Below are 24,542 nucleotides of genomic sequence, written 5' to 3' on the forward strand. Positions count from 1 at the left end.
TAGCACATAAATCTACAAAGCTATTGCAATTAAAACTGAATTCACATAATGATAATGGTCGGTCGTTGATTGAAAATTTATTGAAGAAGGTCACACATTTATTGGATTTTTCCCTCGGAGCGTGTTTGATTAAATAGGAAATTCTAGTAAATCTACTGACATTAAAAACCACTGCCATAAAAACAATCCATAAAAAAACATTATCTTACTTACTACAACATAGAAACTTTTACACAATACAATCAGCATTATATTCCAAAATAATTTATAGCATACTTGGCATGTACTTGTTCGGAGGTAAGTTTTGTAAATTTGTCGATGAAACTGGACAAGAGAGGGAATGCACTTGTCCCGAAATAGTCTCCAAGCATCCTCTGTGTGAATGTGACCGCAAACATTTCAACAACATTCTATGGGCCACGGTTACAGTGTTTCAAGTAAGTACCAAAAGACAAGCTCATCTCATATCTGCGGCAACAATGTTTAGATGTAGTAAGTCATCGTTGTTTTATCATTCTAACCGATTCGATGTCACCAAAATGCTACAAACTTGAGTAATACTGCTTTTGCATGAAATTCACTATATGCGTATTTCAAACTTGAAACAGTAGTCAAGATATTGTGACGATTGGAGCAAGCATTAAGCTTGATAATATTAAGTTTAATGTATTGATAATATAAACAAAATCTAGCAATTATGTGATTAAATAATATTGGTCATTATTAATTCCAATATAAATTTGATACAAACTCATGAAAACTACAGTTAAAGAATTCTTATGTTTTCTAAATATTATCACCGTATGTTGGTTAAAAGGCCTCTCCCGTCTGCCTAGCCATTATAGGAACAGTGGTGAAGCATACCATGCTCAAAGCGATGGGAAAGAACAGACAATATTTTGAGTTTTAACCCACTAATCCCATACAGGAATTGAAACAAATGTGTATTAAATGATGAACATATAACAAAGTAAGCGAATGATCAACAAGGTTATAAACTTGAATGATACCTGATAAATCACTGATGGAATCAAACTTGAAACAACTTGAACGGAAAATAGTAAAATCAGCAATCATTTTTCGAAGAAAAATCGAACTATATGTATGTGTTAAGTAAACAACCTTTCATCCAACTAGAGATTTCCTAGTTCACATACAGTAGCTCTGAACCTTCGTAATTGCAATCTTAATCAGAAAACCTTGAAAATAAATGCGACTGCCATTCATTTTTACATGCCTCTAGTAGTTGTATCTGATTGTGTTTTTCGTATTTCTGTACAATAACTTTATTAAGAAGAAAAAAACAATTTCCCATTATGGGCGCTTTATTAGTGTAGAAAACCGTTGGATGATCTTTTGCTGGTATGCATAGTTTGGCCAAACCTAGCATCGTTTTATGATGCAAGAAGGACGATAGCGCTTATCGATACCTCTAGTACTCCAGGTTCCAACCCCCATCTGTTCCTCAACTGCATCCATTTGAAACTTTCTGCTCAAAATCTAACACAATATTATTGCGACAATAAACGTGAAAAATTGATTCAAAACCTAGCTTGAAAAAAAAAGCTTGAACTATTTTTTTTCTAGTTAAACAAAAGCCATTGTTTGCTAATGAAAATAATCATTTGGTTTATTTAGCGTAGTTTTTTTTTCAAGCTCGTATCGATTAATGTAAACTTTTTTAATGCAAACTTTAAACATTGACTTAATACACTTTTCAATACCTTGGTACCACGTACTCTAGTATTCCCTTTTTCCCCATACTTACTTATATGTAAATATCCAAATGCAAATGTCAGAAATAGTAACCCTATGCCTCATTTAAAATGGAAAATATGCTTGACTTCCCTGCTATGTTAGTTGATAGAATGAAGCTGATAAAATTTGCATTATATTTTAGTCCGAATTCCATCCAAATCATCAAACCCATAGGCAGCTCATGCTGCAACCAAATGAGCCCTGGACCCTTCAAAATTTAATTTTTTTGATTTTGTTTTAACTAGAGGAATTTACGTATTCTTGACAGTCTAAGCAGCGTCCGTGTTTCTATTAGCATTTTCTCAGCGTCACGCACACATTTGGCGTGTTTGTTTGTCTAAACAAGTATAGTCTACACATACACAGTCAGTACTTGAAAGATGTCTGGAAAATGATAAAAGTACGTCGCACATGAGGGAGGGATGTCAATGTATAACATGCCTTATTTTATTAAATATAGACAGTTGAATACATTGTATCCACTGGAAAACAACATAACAAAAATAAATTTTAATATTACATCCAAGAGGATGCACTTTAATCATGTCGAAAATCCCATGTAATGTTTATGGCCACAAAAATAGACAAATGCAGTAAAAGCAGCGTGATGTCAGTTCATGGACTGTACTTTTGATAGTTTTGTCCTTTTTGGCAAGTAATATTACACCATATTATCGAAACGATTGAAGTGCATCCACTTTGATGTGATATTATAATTATGTTTTTGCTGTGTCTTGAACTTGGTCACAAAGCTCGTCAAAAAGCTTCCCGACAGCGGATTTAAAAGGTAATGAAAGTCGACTCCTCATGTGTCCTGTTACGCTGGAATGTGTCATTATATATTCTCACTTGTAACGCGATGTGCCACGAATTGCCACGTTTACTCATTTGATGCTCTTCGAAAAATAGATACCGCAGTCGCGATCGAACCTTTGAAGAATTATTGAAAAAAAAATTATTTTTTATTAAATTTATAAAACTATGGCGTACGCTTGATCCGAACATTGTTAAATGCTTTCGAGGACGCCATTTCATTTGAATAGCTTCTTTTACCCGGGCTTGAACGATCGTAGTTTGTTTTGATGTAAGGGGCATGGTGGCCTTGGAGCGACTGTTTTTGTTTACTGAGCAGAAGATCATGGATTAGAACTCAAGCCCCTTTATATTACTGAGTTGATAGGCTGGAAATGAATTACTTATCCCAAGCCTCATTCTTAGTTCTTTCCGCAAATTTCGTTGCATCTGGTCAATCACGTAGCAGCAATTACGAAATGTATGGCCGTTAAAGCTCATGCTCATGCTCAACACGGATTCTGAAAGCCTAATTCAGCCATTGAAACGGAAAACTCGGAGCGCTCAGCGTAGCTACCTACTCCGATTTACTGTCCTGCCCATGGTAATTTTAATTAGAGCCTAAAGTGTACAATTGTGTAGTTGCTCTTTAAAACCTGTGTAAACTTTTTGAAACAATTTCCAACTTCCATTCTATCTCTAAGGCAGAAGGAAAACAGTATGTTTCAGTACTTATATTGTGCAATACTCTTTGAAATAATATTTTTTAGCATCGTAAGTTTAAGGTTTTATAATTGATTAATTTTTTTTTTGTTTTCAATTCACTATCATTTGCTATTATATGGCAACAACAAATAATACGCTGTTGTTATTAATTACTCAGTATTTCATCTTGTGTTATACTTCGTAAGAATTGTTTGTTCAATGGATTTTAGTTTTACAGTAAACATGGGCTCTGAGCACTTACACTGTTAACTGTTGAATAATCGGTTACAATCAGAGCATTTGTTTACTTTCTCAATTGTTGAATTATGTCCTCCCTTTTTACTCATCCAATAAGCAAAGAAAGAAAACGCTTCAAATACATTAAAGAAGTACTTCTGTACATTCGTAGCACTTCTGTATTGTCTTTCGGTGTGTTTATGCATCTAGTTGGAAACACATTTCTGTAGCTTGAATGTTTTTTTGGCGTAGTTTGTACAGGTCGAACGTGCATCGTATAATACGCATAATACGCATGAAGTAGATCTCGTAATAACTTGAATCATTGTATGTTTTTGAATGAAATATCACAACACCTTATTACGTTGCACAAACCTTAAATATGTTTCAACTATGCAGATCCTTACGCAAGAAGATTGGAACGTGGTCCTATTCAATGGAATGGAGAAGACTAGTCATTGGGCTGCTCTATACTTCGTAACACTAATGACTTTTGGGAATTATGTATTGTTCAATTTGTTGGTTGCTATTTTAGTTGAAGGCTTTAGCTCAGAGGTAAATTCGAAAATTATCACATAGTAAAATGAGGCACAAATTCTTAATGAACCATTCCTATTTCATACAACAAAAACTAGCGCAACGAGCGAAGAGAACGTGAACAAAGAGAACTCGTGAAAGCAAAACTAAACGCTGAGTCTTTGGCGGCGCAAGAGCAAGGAAGCGATATCTACGATGATCCTAAGAGTTTCTCAGAATCTACAACAAGCGACAGCTATAACGAATCCAAAGGAAAATGGTTTAGTGCTGAGGAGCTACGAAAGGTTAGATTTTGCTTTGTACAATCAATCGCTATTTGCATTAAAGAAACATTAGGAAGCATCCATTAAGTACGTCACACTCTAAGGGGGTATTTAGGTATTTAGGTATTAGAGTGGTTCAAAATATCGATTTTGCTCCACCAAGCTCAATCGGTTTCAAATCAAGCCCTGATAATTCTCCAAAAAATTGAGCTCATATGGATGTGACCTCATACTGCACTGACCCTTTGAAATATATTTTCCCAGCTACAACTTTACTGAAGTCCGCATTTTAAATGAACGTCAGGATATTTACCGATTAGTTTATTACGAAGATGATGTTCTTTTGACATTCTTCGTCAACTGCTCAGCAGGCAACATTGCGCGAAGAATAGGGCACAAAATCCAGGCTACTTTGTCATAATTACACAATATACAGTGTTGCCCTCAAAGCAGTCGGGTAATCATATCAGAATGTTATCGGCTACGAAATCTATTAATAACTAAATACATATCTTGAAGTTTTATCAAAAATTGTGCTGACCAAAGTTGTAGCTGATAAAATTTCACATAAGAGCAGATAGCAAGAGCGGCGCCGGTAATGTAGTGGTGATTGCCTCTCACCAAGGGATGGAAAATCATTTGCATTCATTTCGTGCATTCATTTACATTCATTTGCCTCTAAATTTTTTGTTCAACGCCATTCCGCAAAATGATGTATTAGCTACAACTTTTGTTAACAAGTAAAATCCGTATCTCTTATGCATAACGAACCAGAGCGATTAGAAGCCACTGCTGTTTTTCAGTGAATGTATTTTACATTCACTGAAAAACAGTAACAAGTTCTGCGCGCTCTAGTTCGTGATGCATAAGAGATACAGATTTGAGTTATGAGCAAAAATTGTAGTTAATAACAAAACCTACAAAAGCTCTATACATCATTTTGCGGAATGCTGTTGATGAAAAAAAAGTTAGAGGCAAATGAATGTAAATGAATGTATGAAATGAATGCAAATGATTTTCCATGCCTGCTTTCACCCCAAAAGGCCTGGATTCAATCCTAGTCGGCGCCGCCGTGATTTTCTGAGGCATAAAATCTATGCTCACGTCTTTCTTCGGAAGGGAAGTAAAGCCGTTGGTCCCCAGTTCATGAGTTGATGGGCCTGTCAAAACCAAGTAAACTTATATTGGGTTCCTGGCCACTGTGGAATTGAAGGGAATGAAAAAGCCGATACGTTAGCCAGGCTAGGATCATCTCAGCAACTCATAGGATCAGAACCATTCTGTGGAGTTTCTACTTGTTCTCTTAAAATGGAGATCAAGAAATGGAAAAAAAAATGAAAGTGGAGACCAATTGGAACAACACTTCCATTGCGCTAGGCAGTCGAAACGGTTCATAATTCCGAACATTTCAATGACTAGCAAAATTCTTGAATTATGAAAGAAAGATCTCAGTGTCTATACTGGTTTGATAACAGGACATTGTCCATGTAAATATCATTTGAAGCTAATAGGAAAACTTCAAGAGGATATGTGTCGATTTTGTGGTATAGAAAAGGAAGACTCTGAACACCTGCTATGCTCTTGTGCAGCAATCTTCAATAAAAGGCGTATTTTTCTGGATAAGGGGCTGGCAGAACCCTTTGATATTTGAAATGCAGGTCCCAGTAAAGTAGTACATTTCATTCGAAATGTAATACCTGGCTGGGAAAATGCTTTTGGTCAGTCTATGTCGGTCGCTTCACAAAATAGTGATACGACATAACTGATAAAGCAATATAAAAACGGGGAATATCACAATAGATCAAAGTAATGGTCGCAGTGATGAATACACCCAACACGGAAAAAAACCCGTAAATTATTATTGCGAAGTTCACGTTTCCTACAGTAGGTAATTCCCAAATAAATATCCAAGGGACAGTGCAGTATCAGTTCGCATCCAAATAAACTCAAATGTTGACAGAATGATCAGGACCTGATTTAGAATCGATTGTTTTGAACGCCCTATTACATGTGACCAAAGCGGGAGAGGGGTTGATTATCCCTAAATTTCGCGTGACGTACTTAATGCATGCTCTCATATATAGCTGATTTTGCCGCCGTTCATTTCTTAACTATATTCAATTCTAGATAAGGGATATAAAATGTAATATTCAAAAACAGAGGCTTCTGCAACCTGGATATGATGATATCAATTTATCGATCCCAAAACTAAATTCCGAGAAGGACGCCATAAACTCCATCGATCAATATTCCAGCAGAAAGGTATATTCCGTACAGCATAAAATGTAGTCATTTTACTTACATATACATATTTAGCAGAAAAAGTGTGAGCCCTTAAAGCTATACAACATTCATGTTACGGATCCGCCAATCATTACAACTACTTCCGCGACACCACAAGACTCACCAAGTGCAACGCTCGAGGAAGGAGCAAATTTCAAAGATTGGGAAAATATTGACTTTGAACAGCTTGAAAAAAGTACAAACTCAACGCTTCTTAAGCCTCCGCCAGTGCTTGGATCACTGAAAGCATTAGACGATCGTTCCTATTTCGAGGGAATGCCAGTGCTGAATGAAATGCGGAGGAAATCGGAAAAGTATACAAGTTCTTATGGTGAATTCAAATCATCCCAGAGTGACAAACAACAACAGCATTCGCAATCTGTGGTACGGAAGTCTGAAACCACGCGGAAGTCTAGTCTAAAATATCGTAAAGAAGTTTCAAAAGAGGATGAAGTGCTCAACAATGGTAAATGTGTACCACGTGTTGGAGGTATGTTACACAAAGCTCGGGTTTCACATTTTATTTAAATTTGCAGTACCAAAGATTTACGTCATATATATTTATATATATATATCACTATAAGTATAGTGATAAGGTTAAAAACAGCTTACAGGTCATCCCGCACCAAGTGACCGAGCAAAACTGCAAAAGTGAAATTGACCCTTTCGATTTTTACGAAATGTGGAGGAGATACTTTTATCAAACCAACTTTTAAAAATCCAATTTTTTGTGCTCATTGGAACACCCCTCGGTCTAAGGAAGCATATTCTTTTCGGGATTTTCAAGAAAGCACTACTTTTTTTTGTTAATGTCACCGGAGCGAATAAAGCTACAAATAACATTAAGTACTGTTTGTGCAACGTCATCTACATGTACAACTACCCTACCCACTGTAGCTACTATACAAGCAAATACAAATAAACAATAGACCAGTAGTTCGTATGCCTCCGCCATGGCAGGACGGCCAAGCACATCGGTGTGTCTTATTTCATTTATTCGTCTCCGTACTTATCCGTATTAAAACACAACGTAGGGATCCCACCCGTGCGCGATCAAGTACTGTTTTCATAAGAAAATTAGACAGTAAATTTAAATCTGTATTTTTATGATACAGAGTTGTTAAATTTATTTAATTCTCGTTTGAAAATGTTAAACACAATTTTCTCAATTTTCAATATATTTTTGTGGATTTATCATGCAGCATTGCTAGTTCAGACATTAAACAGTGCATTTTACACCACCTTATTTTAATTTTTAAATTGATGGCAATCGTGTTCGTAATACTGTTATAATAAACACAGAAACGACAAAAATAACTAATACGACAAATATAACTAATTTGAAGAAAACAAAAGTCAAAATAACAAGAAAGTCAGGGCGAAACTTTTTTTTATTTAGACCACCGATTTCAACGGAAAATTACAATATCCAAAGATCTGCAGGCACTGAACAAGCACCGGAACAATAGTTGATATCGCATAAAAAGACTATCGCGTGGTCCGCACCGATAAACACAGTTGCTGCTGTCGACAGCCAAGAACACACTGAAAGTTGACAAGCATTTTGCACCAAACTAGACTCCTGTTATGAAAATAATCTCTCAGAACTTTTTTCGCTCAGGCCACACAAAAAACAAATTTCAAAGTTAAATTAACGCTGATATGTCGATATGATATTCTATTGTAAAATGTAGTGCTTCATTACATTCTAAAAGTTTTATAATTAATGTTAATGTCTGAGCGAAACAAAGTCTGAGGATGTTATGTTCACCACAGGAGTCTACTTTGGTGCAAAATGCTAAATACATATACGGCAATGCACAATGTGTCCTAAAGTCATATTTAGGAAGACAAAAATGTTTGCGCTTAAAACGTTAGTTTTATGTGAATGGTATAGATTTTGCTCCACTCCTCAAAATTTGAGCTCATTTGGATGCAAACTCATTCTGCTCTTCGCCATTATGACATACGGAAAATTTGGCAAACTCTTCTTATGTTAAATTTCCATAGCTACAACTTAATCGATTACACATTTAATAAAAAAAAATCCTTCTAGGATCAACTCTATTTGAGGCACGCAAAATTGACCCATTGTCACAGAAAAGCATCAGGATACAAAATGATACTCAAAAGGATAGATGTCATTCTTCGAGAAGGAGTTCCGTTAGGAGATCTTCGTCCGTCAAGATCGACAGTGGTCCAGGAAGTATTGCAAGCAATATAAGCGCTCCCTCTTATTCGAAGTACGTGTACAATGATAAGAATAAATACTACATCGACAGAAAAAGTTCATTGCGGTTGAGCGATATCAAGTCACCGAACAATGCACGCCGCATGTCGTCAATAGAACACCCGTACCACAAGCATTCTAGAATAAGTATACACAACTTGGAATTGATGAAAATCCAGGAAGAGCTTACAAAAAATAAGCTCAATAACGAGTCGGTCCCCTCAGAGCAGGATATGCTACCGGATTCACTAAATACAAAAATGAAGACAAAATCTAAAGGTCGCCTAAAACAATTCTTTCGCTACGTTACTCCGAAGAACTTTGTTGATGACCATGATCTGTATACACTATACATATTCCCGGAAGATAATCGGTATGTTTCAGTGCAGTGCATTGTAAAAAAAATAACTTTTGTGTATATCCTAACATTTAAAAACTTCATTCAGATTTCGTCAAATGTGCAGCTGGTTCGTGAATCAGAAATGGTTCGACAATGTAATATTGCTGTTTATTGCATTAAATTGCATTACTTTGGCCATGGAGAGGCCAAACATCCCACCATCATGTTCCGAAAGGTATTTCCTGTCGACAGCGAACTACGTGTTCACAGTTGTATTTGCAGTTGAAATGTTCATCAAGGTGCGCTTGCTTGTTTGAAGGATAAGGATCACAATATATACGAAATGTTTTATCTAATCGTAGGTTGTCGCCACGGGAATGTTCTATGGCCCAGATGCGTATTTTACTTCTGGCTGGAATATAATGGATGGCTCTCTTGTTACAATATCCATAATCGATCTACTGATGTCCTTGATTAGTGAATCAAGCCCAAGAATTTTTGGTATTCTCCGGGTAATTGTCATAGCTTGCTTTAATCATTGCAATAATCACTATTTCCCTGTTTCCATAACCAGGTGTTTAGATTGTTACGATCGCTGAGACCCCTGAGAGTCATCAACAGAGCTCCTGGATTGAAATTGGTTGTTCAAACGCTACTGTCATCTTTAAGGCCAATCGGAAACATAGTACTGATATGCTGCACTTTTTTCATAATCTTTGGTATTCTTGGAGTGCAGGTAACAAATCATTTACTACTTACACTAACTACGGACGCCGAAGTACTTATTTCACTTCTTAGTTGTTCAAGGGAACTTTCTTCTACTGTGAAGGAGAAAATATTAAAGGAGTCAAGAACAAAACGGAATGCTTATCGATTGAAGGAAACGTTTGGCTTAATAGAAAGTACAATTTTGATGACCTAGGCAAGGCTCTTATGTCTCTTTTTGTGCTATCGTCAAGGGATGGCTGGGTCAACATCATGTACACGGGACTTGACGCTGTGGGGGTAGATCAACAGGTGATGCCTTTTTTTCCTATATCAGTTTTGGATTTGGAGGTTTAATTTTTTATAATCATATTTTATTTTCAGCCGGTCGTGAATTACAACGAGTGGCGATTACTTTACTTTATAGCATTTATACTATTGGTAGGATTCTTTGTCCTAAACATGTTTGTTGGAGTCGTAGTCGAAAATTTTCACAGATGCCGTGAAGAACAGGAAAAGGAAGAAAAAATAATCAGAGCGGCCAAACGTGCGCTGCAGATGGAAAAGAAAAGACGAAGTAAGTAAACCAACAAACATTTTAAGCTGCAGCACAGCTTGTAGAACTCCTACTACAGTACTCTTCAGTCTTAAAAAAGATGCATAACAAATGTGCTGCACCCAGGAAAAGGAAAAATTCGATCAGTAGATTTGAATAAAAAATATATACAGAATTTTTCAATGTTGAACAGATTCTGTAATGTGGCCGTCGCTTTTCAAATAATTTTGAAAATTTCATGCAATCTAACTCTAACTATTTGACTACGGGCCTCAGATATTCTAGTCAGTAAAGATACGGTATTACCAAACCGGGTTCAATTCCCGGTCCGGTCGAGGATATGTCCACGGGCATAGGGTATACTATACTTGTGTTGAAACACCATCCAAAGGCGCGTCCCTTTGTCAGTCAAAATTGGATTCCTTAGCAACAAAATTAAGGAATGATACCGATAATGACCATGCATCAGAACCCTAGTCTTAATCACTTCAAACTAGGGAACAACGAATAGAAGATTAGGAATCACATAGATGAAGACTAACTAACTCGTGTTTTCCTTGCTTCAAGATCATCCTCGGTGGACAAAGCCGAGTCACTATCAACAAGGCATAAAAAGTAACAAGGACTAAGATGTGTTCCTTGGATTACTGAAAAATCCTGCTCCCCTAGTTTAAAGTAGTCAGGACTAGGAATCGGTGGTTAATCTTACATCCCGTAACGTACCACGAAAAGGTGATCTACCCACGTTACGGGGCGACCACCATTTCGTCACCGTCGATCTGAACTCGGGGTGGGAGGCTAACATTGTCTTCCCTAGAACCTCTACCTCTCATGTATTTCGGCTTTGATGCGTTGATGGCAAATCCAATCGGCCTGGCTTCAGTCTGATGTACGTTTTTGCCATGGTCTCAAAGTTCCGTGCCATGATGTCGATGTCATCGGCGAAGCCAAGAAGCTGGATGGACTTCCTGAAGATCGTGCCACTCGCGTCTATCGTGAACATCGCATGCACATTTTGTAGTTATTTGAAGATAAAATACTTGCCATCGAGTGTTAAGAATGATCCCAATTAGACTGAAACGACTGAAGAGCCAATATATTGTGCAGCACGACTTTGGCATATAGTTCCCATAGTTCCATTAAATATGTGATAGATTTTTTGAGTGTACACAATTTCAGGCCCCGTGATCGAGCAGTTATCTGCGTCGTTAGGCATATTACGGGTGTGCCACAGAATGATGGTCCGATTCGAAACATATTCAATTTCCATTTCAAAGTTGGGATTGGATAGATTGTTGTTGTTGTTGTTTCTTTACTAAGGAGAATTTCACCCAAGGATAGGGAGATTTGATAGATAAACTGTATGTAGTATAAAACAAAAGAGAGATTCATAATTTGCATTTAATTTATTATTTATTTGGTTTGTTGCGATAATTTCTTCAGTCCAATATTAGTACAAGGCATTGAAGAAGTATGCACATTGTAGACAAAATACGCGTATCTGTCAAGGATATTTCATTTTTTTTCTCTGAGACATTACTTTAGATAGGAAACAAAGATGAACTAGCCAAAGGCTGAAAATCTCCTTAAAGAATAAAGGAGAATTAAAAAAATAGATTGAAAAAAGCTCTCGTCGTTTTGTGCAATCTGAAGTGATGCCTAAGAGAAAAACATTTTTGATTTTTTTATTTACTCACAAGGTCACTTTTATGTACGTCCAAGCAAAGGGCAAGTTAGGCGGACTGTGGAACCGAAATAAAAGGTCACTGTTTTTGTTGTGCTTCTAGAGTAAACTGAGCTCAGCTCTATGTATTCAATGTGTTTCTATGCAGCTGGCCGTGCTGCCAGTTTAAGGTTTATAATCATAGTTTCGTCAATTGACGTTTCGTATCTCGTGAAATGTGCACGTATACAACAATTCTTCCCCTTTCGAAAGTTAACAAATTCTATATTAAAAAATTGACCATTGTCAAACATTCAATTTATACAATTCCTTAGTCGTAGTAATAATCTTCTAGCTTTTTTTCTTTTCTAGCCCTCTTTGACCTTCTTGGTTCCTCCTCCATTGTCCCCAGCTGCTTCCTTTTTCTTCCCCCCTTTGGGGCCCTAACCTCGTCGGATCTGTCGTCTCCTGCTCTTCTATCACTAGCTTCCTCTATCGTAGTACTGTCGGGTTCACAGTTCGTGTCCGTTCGTGGTGTATTCACCGTCACTACCAAGTTCGGGAAGTCCCAGACAACCTCCCGGTACGGCCCAAGCTGAGAACGGTGCGCCATCGCGCTTACGCTTCCAATTTGTACCAAACGAATCCAAAATGTCCCCGCTAACCTTCAGCTGACTTCCACGTTCCGAGTATGCCACCAACGGAACGGGTTTGCAGAATTTCCTGCTGCGCACAAGTGGAGCTTTTACACCACTAAAAGCCGTTGCTTCCTCCTTGATTAATTTAGCGGCCAGCCAAGGCGAACCAGCCAATGGCTGAAAGCCTTGTAAATAAAGGAAAAAAAAAAAAAAATTAGCGGCCTCCGTAATTTGTCCTCCGTATAATCACACTCTGTGATATAAACACTAGGGATAAACTAATCGGCTGCCACCCGGAGCAATTTTCGCTGGACGATTTTCCTTCCTGCCGTCGATACCCGGAAAGTTACCAACAAGTTTGACCGTGAGCGCAGTAACCCAAACGGAGGAATAATCCTGGTGTAGGTGGGCACTGTCGCCGTCGCCGTATGACCAGACATGGAAAATCATTTGCATTCATTTCATACATTCATTTACATTCATTTGCCTCTAACTTTTTTCATCAACAGCATTCCGCAAATGAATGCACGAAATGAATGCAAATGATTTTCCATGCCTGCGTATGACAGCTAACTGCTGTTGCACACACACCTCGCACAACAAAGTTTTTTTCCTCCTAAACTTCACTTTCATTTTCGTGACCCCACTATTGCACGCGAATGTTCTTTTTTTTACTATCGTCGTCACTTTTATGTACGTCCAAACGAAGCAAAGTGCAAGCTAGGCGGACTGCAGAACCGAAATAAAAGGTTACCGTTTTTGTTGTACTTCCAGAGTAAACTGAGCTCAGCTCTATGTATTCAATGTGTTTCTATGCAGCTGGCCGTGCTGCCAGTTTAAGGTTTATAATCATAGTTGCGTCAATTGACGTTTCGCATCTCGTGAAATGTGCACGTATACAACAGTCACTTCCACCTTAAGCTAGTGGAATTAAATGGAAATGAGTAATCCTTTTCTCTTTCTCAATATAGGTATTCTACATTCATCATGATTCACAGTAGATTATGCAGCTAGTTTGTTTAAGCATTACATATATTTTATCTGTCTTATCATCACTCAGGAATGCACGAACCACCATATTATACAAATTATTCACCATTGCGATTGTTTGTCCACAACGTAGTAACATCGAAATACTTCGACTTAGCAATAGCAGCCGTCATAGGATTGAACGTAGTAACGATGGCCATGGAATATTACATGATGCCCTTAGCTTTGGAGTACGCATTGAAAATATTCAACTATTTCTTCACAGCAGTGTTCATATTGGAAGCCATCATGAAGCTAGTGGCATTGGGTATCAAAATATACATGAAAGATAAATGGAACCAGTTAGATGTTGCTATCGTTATTCTATCGATCGTGGGTATAGTTTTAGAAGAACTTGAAACTAACATCATTCCTATAAATCCTACCATCATACGAGTCATGCGGGTGCTTAGAATAGCACGTGTTTTGAAATTGCTGAAAATGGCTAAAGGAATCAGAGCGTTGCTGGACACGGTCATGCAGGCATTACCACAGGTAGACATGTGAAAATTATACATTAATTATATTAAATTGTACCACTTGGTTTCATTTTAGGTCGGAAATTTGGGTTTACTATTCTTCCTGTTGTTCTTCATTTTTGCGGCGTTAGGAGTCGAACTGTTTGGCAGATTAGAATGCTCCGAAGAGATACCATGCCAAGGACTGGGCGAGCATGCTCATTTTGCAAACTTCGGAATGGCCTTTTTAACTTTGTTCCGAGTGGCGACTGGCGATAACTGGAATGGAATCATGAAGGACACTCTCCGAGATGACTGTGACGATGCCGCAGACTGTGTGAAAAATTGCTGTGTTAGTACAATAATTGCTCCAATATTTTTCGTTATATTTGTATTGATGGCTCAGTTTGTGTTAGTCAATGTGGTTGTAGCAGTTCTTATGAAACATTTAGAGGAAAGTCACAAACAAATGGAAGATGATTTAGACATTGAAACAGAGCTGGAAAGGGAATTCGAACGTGAACAGGAATTCGAAGAGGAACAAGCATTATGTATGCAACTTGATGATGATCAAAAGCAATTGCAAAAACGGCCTCTCACTAAAGTGTCTTCATTGCCATCAAACTTTACTTATAGCACTCCAATAGCGGAGAAAAAATCAAACATTCATCGACGACAAACTATTCAGTATATCAATCAGAATATAAACATACAACATTCTTATACAAACAGTAATTCGTATGACGAAACTGCAGAAAACGACATCCCAAACGAAGATGATGAATCATTCAATTCTGTGAATGAAAGCTCCAGTGCAAAGAATACGAACAAGAAAATTCATATTAATAAATCCTTTTTCAGCAAGAACAATGCTGACAAGCGGGCATCTTTAGATGAATTTAATAAACCGCACAAGATTGTTGAAGAGCTGGAAAAAGACGACAAAATCAGCTCAACGAAAAGTGCCAACAACTGGAGGGAAAATCAATCAGAACAAGCACTGAAAGAATCTGAAAATAATATTAAACTGTCATGCCCGACAATCATTTCGTCTAGCAAACCGTTAGCTAAAAACAGCAAAACCGACTATCGTCAATTAAGTCTTGACCATGACGCCAAAATGAACATTATGCATGACAATATTGCAATTGTTCCTGGTAGTTCAGCAAACTTTTCAAATACCTCCAATGCCCTTAATACCCTAGGTGGAACGAAATCATTTTTATCCGTACCGAAACTACAACCCAAAAGTCGATCCGGTAGCACGAAGCAATTATTCAAACAGGTAGCCCTGGATGAGGAAAATGAGACCAATGAAAATTCACTACTTTTACCTTCGGCATCCAACGCGACCGCTTCGGGCGATGATCATTCTTATGATCTTCTAACCGTTCAAGGCGATAATTACGATGCAGTGAGGAAATCCGAATCATGCGAGATTCTCCGAATTATATCGGAACGAAGAAAGCTCTAAATGTGATTTGAACAGTTTAAAATTATCCCTGATTTCCGTTTTCCGGAGCTGAGCATTTATTTACGAACTATCGACAATCCACATGAACAATTTTTGAGAGATTTTAGACTCCACTCTCCTTCCCCTAAGTAGATAGCCATCCACAGATAGTAACAGCGTTGTTAGATATACCGATTTATGCCCAAATTGGACAAGTTCCACGCCAAATGACGAATCGGAATAACTCGACCTGTTCCGATTTGCATGAAAGTTTGCATTATTGTTTGTTATGAACAATCATTCACAATTTTGCTAAAATTCGGCCATTTTGGACCTGGTATTTTTTTTCAAAATGTTTTTCAAAATGGCATCTGATATTTTTCAATATATTGTAGCACGCAATCACGCAAACGTCACTTCTGATCAAAATGACGCCTGAGACAAAGTTGTAGAGAAAATAATGTCTTTTTGAGAAAAATGTACACGGTAACTTTTTTGTGTAATTTTCAGTAAAAATTCAAAAATGTTTTAAAAACTCAACTATCTTAAAATGTCCTTGTTCAATTAATTAAACAAAAAAATACAAAAAGATCATGAAAAAAGGAAATTTTTTGAATGGTTAAAACTATAGACGCTTGAAAATTAACAAAAAATCGTAGAACAAGAACTTAAGGTCGAATTTTTGAACTATTTGTTAGTATTTTTATGTGATTTTAACACACGAAACAATATTTGAGTTTAAAATGACTGTTGAGTTTTCTGTGATAAAATAACGTAAAAATGTGTTCTAACAAAAAGTTCTTCTGACGAACAAGGAACTGAGATATTCTATAATGATATATGGTAGATGTACTAGTCATGGCTATACGTTCCTCTTACGATGTATTCCAATTAAGGCCTATGTGAATTCCATAGGAAGTTCCAAATAGGAATGTAATATTGTCAGTATTATAAGCCAACTTTTCCGGCGTCATGCTGTAAAGCAGCTGGAAAAGGCAGCTAGTATAGCTACAGACAGAGGCTAACAACATGATTTTGACATGCGTTTACTGCTTAAAACTTGAAGCTGTAAAACAATAACGTGAGTATATTACTCACTTTATGGTTTTTACACAACTAACAACTCTTGCTGTTAAAACTGCTTCTTCAACTACTAAACAATCTGTTATCAGCTTATAAATTGTATTAAAGCTTCATTGGAAGCATTTCCACAACTAAAAGTGTTGCATATGCACTATTATAAAGCCTTTACTCAGCGATCTCGTTGTAGAAGGATATGTAGATACGTCAGTTCTAAGTATTGGCGTAGCGAAGTTGGTAGTGTCAAGACTTTCCAGAGCGGTCGTCACGAGTTGGAGTACAGGTTCCGGTGCAGATATTAATTTAGTTGTGTGCGATACATTTTATTCCCAATTAAATTATTAAATATTTAACTCAGATTCAAAACAAAGCTGAATAGCGATTATTAGATAATCAGCAAATGTAGAATAAGCGCCTTTTAAGTCCACACACAACTAAACAGCAGAATAACAGCCAGATTGACTTGTATGTTGAGTAAAAATGACTACAGCTCGATTAATTAAATTAGCAAAACGTTTACACTTCGAAAAATGTAAATTGGGGCATAGCCATGACGGGTACATCTACCCATGGAAATTTTCTAAATTTATAAACAATTTAAATTCAACACACAGCATTTCCGAAAGAAAGAAAAGTTACAATGCGCAATAAGCCCACACCAACATAATTTGTGTATTTTCATAGTTTTTTTTTAAGTGCTCATCAATTATAATACGCTCAATATCAATTTATTCAGACTAAGTAGGTACATAGACATCAATGAGGCCTCTGAATTGCCTAATCAACTAAGCCCGGAGTCGGTTCGATTAACCTTTTTTTCAGGATTGAATAAACTTTAATTTAATTAAATTAAAACATTTCTGTCTCTCTTAAACATCCTCTTCAAAACCTAATACCCCGTTCACACAACAGCCTAGATGTCAATTCGCATACATTTTATTGATAGTAGATATACAGATGCTGATATAGGCTATATCACGTAACAAAAGATGTAGTGTAAACGGGGTATTAAACTGTTATATTTAATAGTTAATAGTAAATTAGCAACAAATGGCTTTTTAGCTGGATTATTATCCACAACTGAAGAAAATATACTTAGGCATATTTAAAGGAATCAATGTATTTAGCAAACACCATATGTGAAATGGATTGTTGAATTGGAAGCAGTGAACATTTGAAAAAAGATCAACTGAATTAATAATAGTTTGCTCCTCCATAGAATTTATCTTAGTACATTTATAGAAGGAAATATTCGAAATGGCGGTTACTGGTAGTGAAAGTGGAAATATTTGTATAGTTGTACAGTAGTTTAAATGTAGCTTTCAGTTACAAGTTAGGTCCAACAGTGGGTAGACATTTTGAAGTTGGAAACAAGCATAAGGCCAAAAAGAGCTAAACCAAAGTGTTGACGCCAAATGAGTAGTATACATTGATCAAATTTGTTGTGCCACTAACAAAACGATTCTATTCAATGGGATTCCTGATGTTCTTCATTAGGAACAAAAAAAAACTTTCAAGTGCTATAAAAGAGAATGGATCTCTAGAGGTTGTGTAAATACTATAAAACTGTGTAGTTTATTTAACATGTTTACACCTACATTTATTAAAACTTAAGAAGTATATAAAAAATGACAATCTGCTAGAAGCCTTTCTATGATTATTACTTATTAATTAGGATTTTGAAGAAGAAAAAGCCGACATTGTTAACATCAGTGATACAGGAACAATTACTTATTGACAACAACATGTTATCATGTGTTTCTCTTATCAATTAATGATGTTATATAGGCATTAGAATAATAGAAGTGAAAAGTAAATCTTTGAACGATCAACTAATTCCTAGGATATAGTCCTTGTTTACATTTAGGTTATGTTATTTCGATAGTCAAATAAATTAATTTTATTCAACTATAGATCGTTTATTCAAATCTAAGTGCTTTATTTATTAGGGTGGATAAATATATCCATTTTACTCGACACAGCGCAATCAATTCCAAATCAGCTACTGATTCTGATAACACAGATGAAATTCAATTCATAGCTTATCCTTCCTACCAAATCGTCGGTTGTGAATACGGACAACCCTTTAAACTTTACGGTACGTTGGAAGAACTGGCCTCGAATGAACATCTTTGTAAAACAATTAATTAATTTAGCTTTATTTAGGAGGCTTTCAGCCTTAGGCTGGTTCGCCTCCCTTTGTAAAACATACAAATTCTTGTTTTAACTTTATATAATCAAAGACAACAAATCAAGAAGACTGGCAACTCTTCCATTTTCTCATACGAACGCTATGAGACAGGTACAATCGCGTCATCTGTCGCTCAAAGGTAAATGCTTTGAACGAATTTGATAGCAAAGATTACATCCTCAAAAGGAGGGTTTGTGTATTTGCTCATTTTTTCTATGCGTTGCTACCACCTTCATTCAAGCGCAGCGCTATTGTATCTGTCGCTTGGATTCTGGCAAAGTTGCTAGTCTTCTTGATATGATGTCTTCGCTATAATGCTGCATAGGAACACTATATTGATAGTTTCATGGATGAGTTAGCATGGAAAATATGTTTATTTTCAAAATTATTGGGGGTGGCACTCTTGCCCCACCTGACCCTATATAAATCTTCAAAAAAAATCTGGAGAGGGCCTAGATCATTCTGGAGGGGACCAGGCATTCTAGGCAACCCCTTTAGCTACGCCAATGACTAGCGGCCCCCAATTGTGGAAATCGACATTATGTGGTTATAGGATTGATAGTTAGGTGTTTCGTACTGCTTTTAACAGCACTCACCACCAGAGGGCGAGCCGCTTTCGATCGTATGGGTAAAAAATCGAATTTATAATGTATGGATAGATTCACTATTAATGAAATATATCGACAATGGTGCACTGTGCCCGTTATATTAATCCAGCTTTTTTTAAATTCTTTATTATAGAGATTTTCAACCGAAGACTAGTTCATCTATAAAATGTAAAAGTGTTCTAATCGAAAGAAGTAATATCGACGATTTTCTGAAAATCTCCATACTGCAAAACTGGTTTATCTAGCGGGGCGACATCTATTGGATTTGGTTATGGAAAGTAGCACGACGAGAATTTCAACATTTGATATGGCGGCGCTTATATGAAATCCACATTGGTCTGCGGCGTTAACACGCCCGCATGATATCCGCACATCCATACCAGAACCAACAACTTTGTAAAACAGTTCAAAGCTCTATTTATCATTCTTCGTAAGATATAAAGCATTTTAGGTTGCGCCTTTCACTTATAGACGCCTCGAAGCTACATGTTTAACCAGTTTGTGGTCAAATGTCGCATGATGGAGTTTGTCCTGGTGGCAAAATTGTGCTACAAATGGTCAATGGGTATATATATAACTGGGAAATGTATCGCTTATTATGAAGCTCACTGTGGAAATTATTTATAAATGATTGAAACGCTGATTCCTTGATAATCCTGCTCACAGGTGGATTTATTCTCTTCTAAATTATACATCTTAGTTATCAATCTCGTTCTCTGCTTACTTATTACAAAACACGCTGAATATCTATTGTTTCATTTTAAATAAAACCGGTTGCATTTTTAATTTATTTTAATGATGCCATCATTTAAAAATGATTATCTTCGTAAGAAATCGCATTCATCTACTGCTCAATAGATTATAAGCTAATCCAAAACAATTCCAATTGAGTTTTGAATTATTTGCAACATCTGTGTTACTTCCAGCACATTTCGCACGCTACCAAAAATCGTAGATTGATTTCTTATAAATATTCTGTCTATTCAGTTAATTGGTTTAACTTGCATAAATGAATTACAAAAATAATAAAATTATATATCCACTCGAGGCCGGTATTGCAATCGTAGAGGAGGGTCTTTAAAGCGCCATCTCGTGACGTAGACAAACTTCAGCGTATGATCCTTGCCCAGCAGTTCATCATTGCACAATATGTCGATCTGAAATAGAACAACCGTTAAGCATTAATTTAAAAGCAAACCTTCGTTGCTGCAAATAATTTACTCACATCTTTGTATCTTTCCATACCATTTAGCACCTTCTTTGCTAAGAATTTCTTTAAATGAGTGATGGTGGCTTGAGAACTACAGCGGATGAAGCGTCGTTTCAGATGCCGCAGATTGATGCTAATGCACTCAAGACAAACGTTTACTTGTTCATCCTGACGATGGTAATCGGCTTCCTGATGCGCCTGCTCATTTGCCTTGTCATCACTGTCTTGTTGCTGTTGAGGCATATCCTTCGGGCATTGTAGATTCCGAGATTTATAAAACTCACGCTCTCTCCGCATCTCATCTAAAAGATAATTGAACGAATTCATCACAATGTACGTCGCATGCTTACACGCTTGATGCATATACAGTATGGAAAACAAACTGATCAAAGCTATCGGCGTCAGATGATCCTGTTTATAACGTTGACATTTCCGAACAAGGGTCGTTTTAGAAATGTCTCAAAGAATAACTGTTTCTAGAGAAGAAAGCGACGATACGATCATGAATATCAGACACACACAGTGTAGAGCAGTAAAGAATATTATTCGGAAAATAAACGCATTTAATCAAAATGAGCCATACTATCGAGCGTATGTAAAGCGGTATGTAAAAAGGAATACAAAAAGAAAGCCTAATAGTAAAAAGGATTACGTTTTTAGAGGAACTAAAAACAGTCAGCTCTGGCGGCTTGGAAGAACGATCTCGTTGATAGTGTGTTCAATCCTGCTCTACAACATTATATTTGGATATCCTGCCAGTGGATGCTATCAAGAACCTTCGTGGCTAGCTTGCGCAATTGGAAAAATCTTGCAAATAGAGGATCGCGTATACTTTTGATAAGGAGCGTATGTATGTTTCTGGCAACTTACCTTCCATCAAATTGGGAACCAACTTGTAGACAATATCCTGCATTGTCCGGTCGAAACTGATGTACTGCAGCGGGTGGGATTGATGGATGACATTTTCGCAAGTAGGACAAGTGTTGTTTTCTTCCAAGTGCTTCACCAAACAACTTTTACAAACTAAAATGCAATATGATACCGATTGATTAACATCGATAGATTTCTCGATATTATTAAAGTATTAGGATAAACTATTACATTTATTAAACTAGGTATTCTTTACAATACTTACACGTATGAAGACATTCAGTGACAGTTGTTGCATCTATAAAATAACCACTACAAATTTCACATGTAATGTGTTTGTTGAGTGTTTTTAACTTAATCCGTCGCTCCATTCCGGCAATAGTCTTTTAGTTCACGATATTTTTGACAGTCTGAGCTTCTTTTAGTATAAAAAGATCCCTTAATAATCAACCAAATCTATCCATATTCTTATTATGACTCGTTGACTTTTCCCGAACTCTGGAAGCTTTCTTATAAGTCTTCTTATTTTCCTCCTCTTCTTTCATCCACAACAAAAATGACATGACAATCACATTAAGCCCATGATACACTTTTCGAGGGATAAGTGAACAGCCGTGTTCACGGGAATGAAGAACAACCCATGTCACCCTCGATTTCACCCATATCTGCATAATTTATTATTTATGAATTCCCATCAAGTTTTACGATTACTCGATCATTTATTTAATGGATACTAATACGCGATAAAGTCGAGGGGTTTCTACAAACATTGACTACCGGTCAATGCACAGCAAAAAAAATGTAATATCGATCAACGTAATTCAAGCTGATGTATGAAATAATGATGTAATAGCAAAAAGCAGATACAATATTACCAACAATCAATACGAAACTAACGATTTTAAATTGGCTCACCACTTTAGTAGCCTATTGGTCCCAAGCAAACGATTAACGTACCCTATTCTAGTTGAAATTCTATTACTACACTATGTTTGTTTTGATTCGCTATGAAAGTTTGACAGATAACATCAGGGGTGGTGTGGATTCATGCAGAACATGCAGGGGTGAGTGAAATAGCTTGGGACTGCTTGGAACCGTTGTTCTGGTACTAAGTGAGCCAAAAATAATAATGATTTTCTTCGGGACCCAGTGGTCTTAGAGTTACCTCTATGATATTACATCAATGGATGTAATTTTGTTCGCAAAATCGATGTACATCGTACAATGTGATATTACACAACCGATGGATTGACCTGGTTGCAGCAGTTTCGATGTAATATTCAACAACTTTTTTTGCTGTGTGCCTATGAACAAATTGGTTTTATGGGTCATTATGTAAGAGCGTGTTAGTAAAAATGCGAGGAAAATACATAACACATCGCTGTCAAACTCATTTTGACAGGTTAGCCAGAGGATAATAACAATAATAATAAACAACTTTACACGGCGATGCACCCGCTAGTGTGGGCGCGTTAAACATCACTAATCTCTACAGAATTGTAATAGTAATTTATTATCATAACATAAGCATGTCGGTTACACCATTTCTCAAGTCAAGGAAAACACAACATTTGATTTTTAAACTTGAAGAAAGCAATAAAAAGACACTAGTGAAAGTAGCTTTCTTAATAGGTATGTAGTTCTAAGACTGTGTTCAATTTGGTGAATTTTCACTGAAATATGGCAGATGAAAAATTTTCAAATAAACCTGCAATTGTACCAGACTTATTTCTGACAGACCAGGAATCAATTTTGACAAACACCTTCTCGAAAATCAGATGATCAACAACAGAGAGATTTTCGAACATTATTATTTATTTTCGAAGTGCCAAATGTAAGTGAAAATTCATCAAATGGAACACAGTCTAAGGCTGTGAACCATTTGCCGCGTTAAAATTAACTCGTGGTTAAAAGTGACATTTCGAAAGTTATTTTCTATGTTCGAAAATCCCCGTGTGTCGATCGACCGGTTTTCGACCCACCGTTGTCAAAATTTAACTTCTTGTCTGTCCGAAATAACCATGCTCGGATAGCAGGGTTCATCGATAACTTTCCATCTGTCAAATTTTAACCAAAAGTTAAAATAATCCACCAAATGGTTCAGAGCCTAAATCTAGGTTTTGGAGGCGAACCAGCCCCAGGCTGAAAGCCTCCCTAATAAAGATAAATTAAATTAATAAATCTAGGTTTGAGATCTTGTTGAGAGCGCTGCCTTGAATGCACTGATCGTCGTGTTCCTAGAGGGAGCGGGTTCCAGATGATTGCACCTGCGATCATCACATTCTTCTTCTTCGATGTGGTGTGATGGAGAATCGCAAAGCAACGCGTCCGCTCAAGCTGTTCTCTTCTCAGGTGTTGCTGCAGATAAGGAGGAAAAGTTCCAGCGCACCCCTGGCAAACAAAAAAAAGCTAATTCATCGGCTAATTCTGCGTCTGGTGTCATATACAAAGCGAACTGCTGACTTGAAACAAAAGTTTAGCTGATCAGAATAAAGACTTAGATACTTTTTACCGAACTTTCAACAGCTGAACGTGCGGTAATCAGTACGGTAAACGCAAGCGCTTGCCCGGAAAAAAAATAACCATACAATTACCATAACATAAAATACAATTACATCAAAATCTATTACCAAAAATAAATCTTATTATACGTCTATTGTACAAGAAATTTTAACATATTGTTGTTGCAATAAATTAACAATACGTCCCATATAGTAAGAATTTTCAACAATTGGGTTCTTTAATTTTGAAAAATGTATCGTTTTTTATAAATCATCTGAAAGAGCTTCGTTTTCTGAGCACAGCGATATTTTTTCGAAACCACACGCTTTCATCTCGATTTTTAAATCAAAACAAAATAATAACTTCACTGTTTGACACTAAACTAACAAACTGACAGCTCGCTCCCATACAAAGTGACACAGAGGGGCGCTAAT

At 36.7% G+C, this 24,542-nt stretch overlaps 3 protein-coding genes across 13 annotated transcripts in view; 2 read left to right on the forward strand and 1 right to left on the reverse strand.

Moving 5' to 3' along the window:
• Ca-alpha1T (Ca[2+]-channel protein alpha[[1]] subunit T) overlaps positions 1-18,627 on the forward strand; it is a 39,018-nt gene extending 20,391 nt beyond the window's left edge. For 6 of the 11 annotated variants that reach the window (XM_065239387.1, XM_065239386.1, XM_065239396.1 and 3 more), the window contains 13 exons: positions 272-437; positions 3,892-4,047; positions 4,128-4,313; positions 6,420-6,554; positions 6,609-7,065; positions 8,632-9,178; positions 9,252-9,444; positions 9,508-9,657; positions 9,720-9,881; positions 9,944-10,162; positions 10,235-10,427; positions 13,768-14,231; positions 14,292-18,627. In XM_065239387.1, the coding sequence (XP_065095459.1) occupies positions 272-437; positions 3,892-4,047; positions 4,128-4,313; positions 6,420-6,554; positions 6,609-7,065; positions 8,632-9,178; positions 9,252-9,444; positions 9,508-9,657; positions 9,720-9,881; positions 9,944-10,162; positions 10,235-10,427; positions 13,768-14,231; positions 14,292-15,668 (4,405 nt within the window). In that variant the 3' untranslated portion in view covers positions 15,669-18,627. The remainder of the gene's footprint in view (positions 1-271; positions 438-3,891; positions 4,048-4,127; positions 4,314-6,419; positions 6,555-6,608; positions 7,066-8,631; positions 9,179-9,251; positions 9,445-9,507; positions 9,658-9,719; positions 9,882-9,943; positions 10,163-10,234; positions 10,428-13,767; positions 14,232-14,291) is intronic. The other 5 variants (XM_065239388.1, XM_065239397.1, XM_065239392.1 and 2 more) reach the window with 2 other exon arrangements.
• A 1,542-nt stretch (positions 18,628-20,169) lies between these two features.
• On the reverse strand, positions 20,170-22,086 carry l(3)73Ah (lethal (3) 73Ah). The gene is made up of 4 exons (XM_065239324.1): positions 21,872-22,086; positions 21,607-21,759; positions 20,752-21,038; positions 20,170-20,683 (listed from the first exon to the last, which is right to left on the reverse strand). The coding sequence occupies exons 1-4, from the start codon at positions 21,975-21,977 to the stop codon at positions 20,558-20,560; spliced, it is 672 nt and encodes a 223-aa protein (XP_065095396.1). The 5' UTR covers positions 21,978-22,086; the 3' UTR covers positions 20,170-20,557.
• LOC135717435 (uncharacterized) lies at positions 21,191-21,589 on the forward strand. The gene is made up of 2 exons (XM_065239525.1): positions 21,191-21,339; positions 21,397-21,589. Exons 1-2 carry the CDS (start codon positions 21,191-21,193, stop codon positions 21,572-21,574), a joined length of 327 nt encoding a protein of 108 aa, XP_065095597.1. The 3' UTR covers positions 21,575-21,589.
• Positions 22,087-24,542: the final 2,456 nt, after the last annotated feature.

The sequence above is a fragment of the Ochlerotatus camptorhynchus genome, unplaced genomic scaffold, assembly GCF_037179485.1.
Source record: "Ochlerotatus camptorhynchus isolate MF236.1 unplaced genomic scaffold, CSIRO-AGI_Acam_v1.1 ptg000055l, whole genome shotgun sequence".
In the NCBI taxonomy this organism is placed as follows: domain Eukaryota; kingdom Metazoa; phylum Arthropoda; class Insecta; order Diptera; family Culicidae; genus Ochlerotatus; species Ochlerotatus camptorhynchus.

Excerpts from the sequence above, each read along its gene's own strand:
- LOC135717435 (XM_065239525.1), top strand. The coding sequence starts at position 21,191 with ATGTCTCAAAGAATAACTGTTTCTAGAGAAGAAAGCGACGATACGATC. Across the intron at positions 21,340-21,396 it reads TATCGAGCGTATGTAAAGCG|AGGAACTAAAAACAGTCAGC; the intron begins GTATGTAAAAAG and ends TTACGTTTTTAG.